We start from the raw sequence: 9754 nt of genomic DNA, 5'->3' as shown, positions 1-9754 counted from the left end.
ACGGTATCCTCCTCACTCATACTGTTTTATGCAATGATATAGATGTTTATCGATGTTTCTCGTCACTAGAAGTAGTTGTTCCACCGTCAACATTCTTCGAGTTACATGTTGCTTGGTTAACACCGTAACCTCAAGCTATATACGCGGCCCAAGCATGACCCAACAACTCTCCTTTTGTGTTGTCCGTTCATGAGTCCTGCTTAGCAAATTAATATGGTTGCACGATGTTCCTTATCATTGTCAGGCCTCGTAATTCTACAAACTCTACCTATTACATCTTACTTTGTTGTCTAGTTGACACGGTGGCTTCGAGCCACGGACGTAATAAGTCTTGTGCAACAAGACTGTCTCCAGCGGGTAACTGTAAAGGGTTCTGTACTCTATATATAGAGAAGATTCCGTTCTCTATTGCTCCAGCAGCGTTCTCTAAATGATCCTCTAAAATAGAGAACGCTACAGGTTTCCTCTATATATAGAGATTCTCTCTCCTCTTCTCTATTTTTCTTTACATTTCAAACACTGAATTAAATAAAAATAAAATATGTCCATAGCGTCTGAGGTATGATAAATACGTACGTACAAAAATTTGGAACAAAATACGTTTTTAATATAGGGTTTAATGTATAGAGAACGAGATTTAGAGAACATTGTTGGAGAGAAATAAAATATAGAGGAGAGAATCTTGTAGAGAATTCTGTAAATGAAGAATGCAGAGGATGGAATTTGGAGGATATCGCAGGAGACAACATAACGCACGTATCCTTCCTCCCATACCAACTATTGTCCACGTTGATGTCAGTGCCTCGATTGTCATATGGGTCTTTAGCCTTCTTTCTTTATGCATCCCTCTCGGTTATCCGCAATTGTGGATCCATAGAATGAGCTCGTCTTTCATCTCAACACCACTATGCTTTGTAGCATACTTAGCATCAAGAACTTCTTGTCTGAGTCAGCTATTAACTCTAAATGCGCAAGTTGCAATAAAGACAGTTGGAAAAGTGTTGGCTTCATTTCTGTGGGTAATAGAGATAGCTTATACGAGTAGTACTAGTTGTGGTGGGTAATTTTTAACATGTAGACGATGATTTCAGTTTTATTTTTCGCGTATTTCTTAGCCTTGTTAGTTGTTAATCAACGTTAAGGCTCTACTATATGCTCCTCTGCCGCCGCCAAGAAGCATGATCGTCGCCTGACGACTAGATCAAAAGAATAAAGTGGGTTTTCTCGAAACATCACAAGAAGAGGAGAAGATTAACCTATGTTAAAACAAAGTGAAAAATGGGAGACAGCGGGGTCGATGCATGGCCCCACACAGAGCCCTTTTTACCTGGTGGGGGTCCACCCCGATGTCCAGGGTAAAAACCGGTGTATAAATAGCAGCCGCAACCCGCCCTCATCAGCGGAGCAGCTAGCGGTGGCCAGCCGCCTTCCCCTGTTGCCTGTTGGATCCCTACACCACTGACCACTCGCCAGTTACTCACCACATCCATCCGCTATAGGCTGTGGCGCCCTGTTCTCCCTCCGATCCCACCGTACCGGTCTTCTTCCCTTCCCTGCAAAGCCCGCGGCTCTCCCGCTCCAACGCCCGCTTTCCTCCTCCAAAAGCGGCGCTGCTGCTAGCTAAGCTAGCTCTAGCTGAGCTGCTGCTGCTAGCCAGCCGCCTCCTGTCCCGCTGCGCACGCGATCGAGCCCGGCCGCCTAGGCGAGCTAGGCGCCGCCAGTTATTGCACCGGGGATATTGCTGCCTGAGTGGGCGGCGGATAGCCGCGCTGCTACTCCTCCCTTCGTGCGTGTGAGGGGAGGAGTAATTGTGGAGGAGCCAGGCACGCAAAAAGAACGCCCTCGCCTCCCGCCCGCGCCCTCACGTGATTCATACTCGCGGCCTCCTCCTCTGCCTCCTCGCCTCGCCTCTTCTCGCAACGCAACTATATCAAGCACCAAACACACCCAGCTCCTTCCTTAGCCGGCGCCTTCGTCGTCGTCCCTGCGGAGAGGCCGCGAGCAGGGAGATGGTCGAGGCGGCGTCGACAGCGACCGTGGTGGTGCGGGAGTACGACAGCGCCCGCGACCGCGGCGGCGTGGAGGCGGTGGAGCGCGCGTGCGAGGTCGGGTCCAGCGGCGGCGGCAAGATGTGCCTCTTCACCGACCTCCTCGGCGACCCGCTCTGCCGCATTCGCCACTCACCGGCCTTCCTCATGCTGGTACGTACGTACTACGTGCTCGGACGATCCCTCGCTCTGTCTGCTCTGCTGCTTACGTGGTGGCTGCGGCGAGGCTAGGCAGCTGGCCCAGCCAGATGCAGGCGGCGAGCCGCTGCTGGGCTCGCTCGACCTCGCTAGCTAGCCTAGCCTACCACCTGTCCTCCGCCGTCCGCCCCGTCCCCCCATGCCTCCCTCCCTCTCGTCTCCTTTCGCCTCGTCTCGTTTCGTTTAGTTTCCTCTCGGCCCGGCCCGGCCCGGCGTGGGTCCCGGATGGAGAAACCCAACTAATTAATGGACTGCCCGAAACGCATGTTTGAACCGCGCCGATATGGAAAGGTCGCGGAGACAGCAACCGGCCCCAACAGCACGGAGATCGCCGGCCTCGTCCGCGGCTGCGTCAAGACCGTCGTCTCCGGCACCACCCACGCCAAGGACCCCATCTACACCAAGGTCGGCTACGTCCTCGGCCTCCGCGTCTCCCCGAGACACAGGTACGTACGTACGTGCAAGTAGCCCAACAAGAAACTAACGTACTACACCGGCCGGCCATTAGCTAGCTAATTATACCTGTTTTCGATCTGCCAATGTCGTTATCATCAAGAATGTGACTGGAGTGGCTGCTGCAGGAGGAAGGGGGTCGGGAAGAAGCTGGTGGACCGGATGGAGGAGTGGTTCCGGCAAACGGGGGCGGAGTACGCGTACATGGCGACGGAGCAGGACAACGAGGCGTCGGTGCGGCTCTTCACCGGCCGCTGCGGCTACGCCAAGTTCCGCACGCCGTCCGTGCTCGTGCACCCGGTGTTCGGCCACGCCCTCCGGCCCTCGCGGAGGGCGGCCATCGTGTGGCTCGAGCCGCGGGAGGCCGAGCTGCTCTACCGCTGGCACTTCGCCGGCGTCGAGTTCTTCCCCGCCGACATCGACGCCGTGCTGTCCAACGACCTGTCGCTCGGCACGTTCCTGGCCGTGCCGGCGGGGGCGCGGTTGGAGGGCGTGGAGGCGTTCCTGGCCGCGCCGCCGCCGTCGTGGGCCGTGCTGAGCGTGTGGAACTGCATGGACGCCTTCCGCCTCGAGGTGCGCGGGGCGCCGCGCCTGATGCGCGCCGCGGCGGGCGCGACGCGGCTGGTGGACCGCGCGGCGCCGTGGCTCGGGATCCCCTCCATCCCCAACCTCTTCGCACCGTTCGGGCTCTACTTCCTCTACGGCCTCGGTGGCGCCGGCGCCGACGCCCCCCGGCTCGCCCGCGCGCTGTGCCGCCACGCGCACAACATGGCACGCGACGGCGGCTGCGGCGTCGTGGCCACCGAGGTCAGCGCTTGCGAGCCCGTCCGCGCCGGGGTGCCGCACTGGGCGCGGCTTGGCGCCGAGGACCTCTGGTGCATCAAGCGGCTCGCAGACGGCTACAGCGCGGGGTCGCTCGGGGACTGGACCAAGGCGCCGGCCGGGCACTCCATATTCATCGACCCGAGGGAGTTTTAGGCAGATATAAATCATATGCTTAGGTCTCTAGTTTTTTTTCCCTCGCCCGTCGGATGGCGTAGCTAGAGTGGCTTTCCAGCTCAACATTTTGCGTTTTCAAACATGTGCTGGTACGTTTAGGCGTAATTTCTGCTAGAACCTTCGCTAGTTAACGTTTCCTTTGATGTGAATACAGCTGCTGTTCCATCTACTTGGATGGAAATGGGAGCAGCTGCCTAGTTGTTACCGGTTCATGTGGGACCAGAGTGGAGACCAGCCTTTTAGTACCTTCTCCTTTTGTGTCCTTTTCAGAGAACTAGAAAGGTTTGTTAGATTTGCTTCTTTTGTTTCGAGGATATATGCATCGTTCCCCACAAAGTTTAGCTTATGCGTATAAGTAGGGGTCGTTTGGAGGGTTTCTCCCAAAACGGCTTTACCACAGAAGCCAAACCATTTGGGAGGGTTTCTCTAAAACGGCTTCACCGCAGAAACCAAAACTAGTGAAGCTAAAGAATGCCTTCATCCGGCTTCTAGTTTATTTTTACACCTTCACGCTACATTGTCTCGATATGCATAAAATAGGTGAAGCTGAAGCCGATAAAGCCCTCCTAAGCGAGCCTGCAGTGACTTCTCTAGCAAAGGTTAGATGCAATTGTCAAGATAATCAGATCTGATGATGAAATGAGAACATGATCCTAAGATTCTACTCCTTTTTTCTTTCTGTTTTACAGTGTTTTTTAGTTTTTTTTCATTATTGGAGGATTGACTGCGCCAAGGGGCGGACTTGGAATTAACTGCGTCAGTGCGGCGGCGCCCCGTTTCATGCGGATGCGAGGGTCGCCGTATGCAGCGGCGGAACATGAGCTAAAACAAGATGGGCCAGTTTAGCTCAGTCTCATAGATTCGTGCTCATAGAATCATCCAAACAAGCATGCTGATGCAGATTTACGCTAGGGTATTACATGGAGAAAGCGGGCTTATAGTGGGGTAGCGCGTGAAGAAAGTAGGGGCCGGTGCCCAATTTCGCCTCCACGACGATCCGCCCCTGGTCCTCCGCCCTTGGCCGTACGTGGTTAAATCTAAAGTTTAGCATCGTCACGTCAAACAAGAATCTTACCATTTGGAGTATTAAATAAAATTTATTTACAAAACTTTTTGCACAAATAGATGCTAATTTGCGAGATGAATTTAATGAGTCAAATTAATCCATAATTTGCTATAGTAACCATCCGCTAATCATATACTAACGTACCTTATATATTCGTGTCGCGAATTAGTCTAAAAGTTCTACAATTAATTTTGTAATTAGATTTTCTTTAATATTTTTAAATAATAAGATTTTCTTTAATATTTAGTCCATAAAACCAACATCTCACCCCCGGCGTTTTGACCAAATCTAATCGCGCCCTGGTAGCGACTAGCGATCGCAACTCAATCATGGCGCCGGCCTCTGAGACGGAGCTGTTCGCGTACAGACGGAGCTGATCGGCCTCCGAGACATCTACTCCGACGACGGTACACTGATCTTGCATTGGCCTTGTCCGGTGACAGATGGCGACATCTGTCACCGGACAGACATCTGTTGAGGGTCAAGGACTGGGCTTTCTGAATGGAGCTCTGAAAAGCTAGGGCTACTGGCTGCATGGCCCTAGGGCATGTGCCGTGATGTAACTTGTGATGACCTCACATGCAGAGCTAATTCAGAGAGAATCTTGACCGGGTGGCGTTTATGAAAACTGAAACATATAGGGGCTGATCTGACATGTTTGTAGTAGCCTCGTAGGTCATCAAGTTTAAGAGGACATGTCTAATTGTGGATTTGTGGTGAGTTTTGATGTAACGTAGATGGATAGACCTCTGTAAGTTTGACGATCTAGTTTTCCTCCGGGTACCACTAGCCATTTAGCTCCGGGAATTATACAAGAAAAACATTGTCTTGCATTCGCCTTGCCTGATTCCATTGCTACAAATAAGCTTTTTTTGTTTGTGAGGAAAACAATGCATTTTATTAACCAGGAACATGATTACAATAAAGTTTGAGTAGCTCACAATATAATAATACAACTTGGAACACTCGCTCTTGAGACAGCACAATGTGCCGTTCGTCTTAGAAGAACTCCACTGGCGCTCTTTAGTTCAACCACAGCAGAGTTTTTCTTTAAAAAAATGACGTGTTTTAAAGGAACTAATACTAATAATTGAATTAAACAAAATCGGTGGACACGCCGCTATTCGCACCCTGTCCTCGTTCTCGTCAACGCTGCCGCACCCATGGCTTAAATTAGACGCCCCACCTGTCCCAGCCACCGCCGCCGCTGCAAGCAGAAGCGGCTCGAAGCTGTTCCGATCGCTGGTCCTGAACTCCCCTAGGCCTTGGCCGTGCCTGCTGTGGCTCCTGCCGTCCTACGCAGCAGGGCGGCACCCGGCAGGGCTCCCCTTGCCTACGGCCTCCTCGCTACGGTGGGCCGCGCTGTTACAAACCGGCCTGTACGTGGCAACCTCGATCTGCTACCGACCGATATTCGTGGGGTCCTAATTTCAGGTCTGGACCATGTGGAGCACTACTGAAGATCCAACACTTTACCGACCATACGCTCGTTCAGCAACAGTGTGTCTGTGTCTGTAACCTTAGCATATGTGGCATCTTCAACCTCAACAACGTACGAGAAGAAGATCCTCTGAAGATCACAGATCCTGGACGGCATCATCATTCACTCGCTAGGAGGATCCATTTCTGATACAGTAACGCCTTTTAGCTTCAGTCACAGCGAGGGCCCATCTCATCTGGATGGATACGATCACATGCATTAGTGGCAACGAAACAGTGTGCCAAGCAAGTACCTCATCCGTTCTAAATTATTAATTATTTTAATTTTTCTAGATTTATAGACTTCACTGTACGTCTAGATATAAATATATATGTAGATCACAACAAAAACTATAAATCTAAAGAAATAAAAATAACTACTAGTTTGGGACGGAGGAAATATACAGCCTGTGGCGATCCATAGCAGTGATCACTAACTAGTTCGGCAGGTTTTGTAAACAAGTTTGGGTTGTTAATAAGGTTGATGTGACCAAAATTATTTAAACTTTTATAGTTATCAAAGAGTGGGCATAAATCAAAGACCCGGTTAATTGCCGAAGGAAGACACGCAAATATAATTGTGTTGCAGAGCCCATATACGCAAAGCTACTACATGTACAGTACGGTTGGAACACATCTTCTAGAAAGTGTAGTTTGTTTTGTTTACATTATTATTGAGAACAGCAGATGCGAAACAAATCTTCTTTAGAGTGAGCAGATGTCCAGATCGAATATCCGCTAATGTAACCGATTTGCCGTATATTCTGATAAAAAATTAGAATGAATCTACACAAGACACCAAGATCGGAATATATGGACGTCAGAATATATTCTACAGTAAAAAATGCAAGAATAAAATCACTAGAGATGCACCTTTAGAAAATCTTTACGGTTCAACTTTGGCTGGGTGAATGGAAGAACAGAATTTTGCAAAGCGGGTAACGTTTGGCCTCTATGTCTCTTTTCGTCACCGGCTCATGGTTAACTGGCACATTTCTTGTTGACCTTGATCGACGGTTGCTGCATTCCAAGGTATAGAAGCACACGCATAGGCACTCTTCATGCTTGCAAGGCCGTTTTTGGTTGGGCATTCTAGAATGGAATTCCTTCCTAAATTTTAGAAGCGGGAAAAAAGGAACTTGATGAAGAAACTAATTTGAAGGCAGCCAGTAATCTGGACGGCACCACCTAATGGGCCTATTTTGTTAATGTAAGAAGGCCTAAGCGCTGCCCATCCCGACCCGCCCGTTCGGCCATGTATAGGCCAGGGAGGGGTATTTGGCCTTGGGCCTTTTCCTCACTCGGCCTGTTCATCATCCGTTGAACGTACTACTAATACCTAACCGTCTAAGATCCCCAAGAATGGTTTCCAATCGCCAGTTTGCCGCCCCCGCGCTGCATCCGGCGCCGCCATCTCTACCGTCCCCGCTGCTACCAGCGCCGCCGTCATCAGGTATGGAACGCCGTCCTGACTGGGTCATCCTCAACACCGTGGCCGTCGTCGGCCGCCACAGTAATAGTACCATCGCCAGCGACAGCACCAGGAACGAGAGGACCATCGAGGTGTCGTTCTCTCTCCAGCACCCACCACATCCTCTTCCATCTTGTTCGTGCACAGCTCCGACATGAACCTCGCCCTGCCCCCCCGAAATCGTCTTCACGGTGGATGACCTCCTCCTCCCCTCCGTCAACATGGGATCGGGATCTTCCTCTCCCTCTCGCCTGACGACTGCGACTACTTCGTCTACCGGGCTCATGCCACCTGCCCGTCGCTCCAGCTGTTGTGGCGGCCTCACCCCTACTTCAACAGCTTCCATGCCGGCCTCCTTCCTCGTCCGGATGGCCACTACACCGTCGCCGCGTTGATCCCTACAGGCACTTATAACCAGTTCAAGCTCCACCTGTTCCACTCCGAGTCTGCGATCCAGGGTTGGAGTAGCTGTACGTTGTCTGTGGAGGCGCCACAGAGGGAGTTCCCAGTAAAATCCCTGTAGACTCAATTAGGCTTCATCGGCATTACACAGGTAAAGTGATAACCATCGGAGGGGAAGGTGGTACCATGGGCTGGGTTGATCTTTGGCGTGGCGTCGTCTTCTGCGATGTTCTACACACCAAACCGTACGTCCCTCCGTGGTGTGCCTCTTCCCTTGCCATTGAAGGAGCTGAGCTATAACCAGGGGAGAGGATTTCCATTCGGCACTGCAGGGCAACGCCGGGGCATCTCTTTCATTCGAGATGACGACAAGGGCCATGGTTGCCTCAAGCTTCTTCACTTGGAAATCAGTGACGTTCGCCTTCCCGGCTATGACGACGAAACAGGGGCGCCATCCTTCAGAGTGGATAACTGGGTGTTAACCACGTGGAGCAACACACGGATGACCGACTCCTACGAGGATTGGCATCAGGACTACATGCTCCAAGGTTCTGACATCATAATCGATGACCCAGCCATTTCCCATGTGCTGGACTCCTCTGGATTGCTACCGGAGCAGCTGGCCTTGCACAACTTGCCAATGTCTCAGCCTGCTCTCTGCTCCTTGAATAATGATGAAGAGGAAGTCGTTTACTTGGTGGCCAGGAAGAAATATGGGCACCTGGGGGCATGGGTTGTTGTTGTTGATATGTGTAACACCCTAAGGTAATTTCCTCAAATTTTAATTAATTTATTTGGGCTCGAATAAATTTTCCAGAGTTTTCTCTAATTTATCTCGTATTTAAAGTAATTTTATAACGCAAGAAAATAAAATTTATCATAGGATTAAAGTGTTTGTGCATTCATGCCGCAGCATTGTTTTAATTGTGTTGACTTTATAGATTTGAATTCAAATTGTAGTTTGAATTCAAATAGTTTGTTTGAATTAGTGAGTTAGAAAAACAAAAGAAGAAAAGGAGAAGGAAAGAAAGAAGGCAGCCCAGCCCAGCACTCCTCCCCTCCTCTCTCCCCTTTCCATCCCGGGCCCCCTCTTTCCCTTCCCGCATGGGCCACCCGAGGCCCAGCAACCCCTCCTCCTTTTCCTCTCCTCCGCATGGGCCAAGCCGGCCCGTTGCTTTCTCCCACCAGCCCGAGCCAGCGCTCCCCCGCTCTCCCTCCTCTCTCCCTCTGCCAGCCGGGCCCCACGCGTCAGCTTCCTCCCCTTCCCCTCCGCAACGGCCGGGCAGCTCTGCCGCCGGGGCCTCCGCGCCGCCCGCGCCTGGGCCCGCATGCCGAGGGGTCCGCCGCCCCATAAGTGGAACCCCCGACCCCTGCGCCCTCATCTCCCCACCCGTGCTCCGCCGCCTCCAACCCTAACACCCCGCCCGTACCACAGCAACGGCGCCGCCGCCGTTGCCGCCCCTGCGTCGCCAAATTCCATCCTCGCCGGCGCAGCTTCGGCCTCCCCAAGCCCGGCACGACCTTCCTCACCTGTGGGCGCCGCCGACCGAGGCACCTGGAGCCCTGCGGCCCACCCCAAGGCCACCTGCCACGAGCTCCCACCTCCCCTCACCGCCGCGGGTAAGGCCCTTTCCGTCG

The 9754-nt window shown here is 52.0% G+C and overlaps 1 protein-coding gene across 1 annotated transcript; it reads left to right on the top strand.

Moving 5' to 3' along the window:
* The first annotated feature begins 1408 nt into the window (after window positions 1-1408).
* On the top strand, window positions 1409-4044 carry LOC112878287 (probable N-acetyltransferase HLS1-like). The gene is made up of 3 exons (XM_025942735.1): window positions 1409-2201; window positions 2538-2692; window positions 2828-4044. Exons 1-3 carry the CDS (start codon window positions 2010-2012, stop codon window positions 3675-3677), a joined length of 1197 nt encoding a protein of 398 aa, XP_025798520.1. The 5' UTR covers window positions 1409-2009; the 3' UTR covers window positions 3678-4044.
* Window positions 4045-9754: the final 5710 nt, after the last annotated feature.

The sequence above is a fragment of the Panicum hallii genome, chromosome 9, assembly GCF_002211085.1.
Source record: "Panicum hallii strain FIL2 chromosome 9, PHallii_v3.1, whole genome shotgun sequence".
Lineage (NCBI taxonomy): Eukaryota > Viridiplantae > Streptophyta > Magnoliopsida > Poales > Poaceae > Panicum > Panicum hallii.
This window is presented reverse-complemented; position numbering and strand designations above follow the sequence as displayed.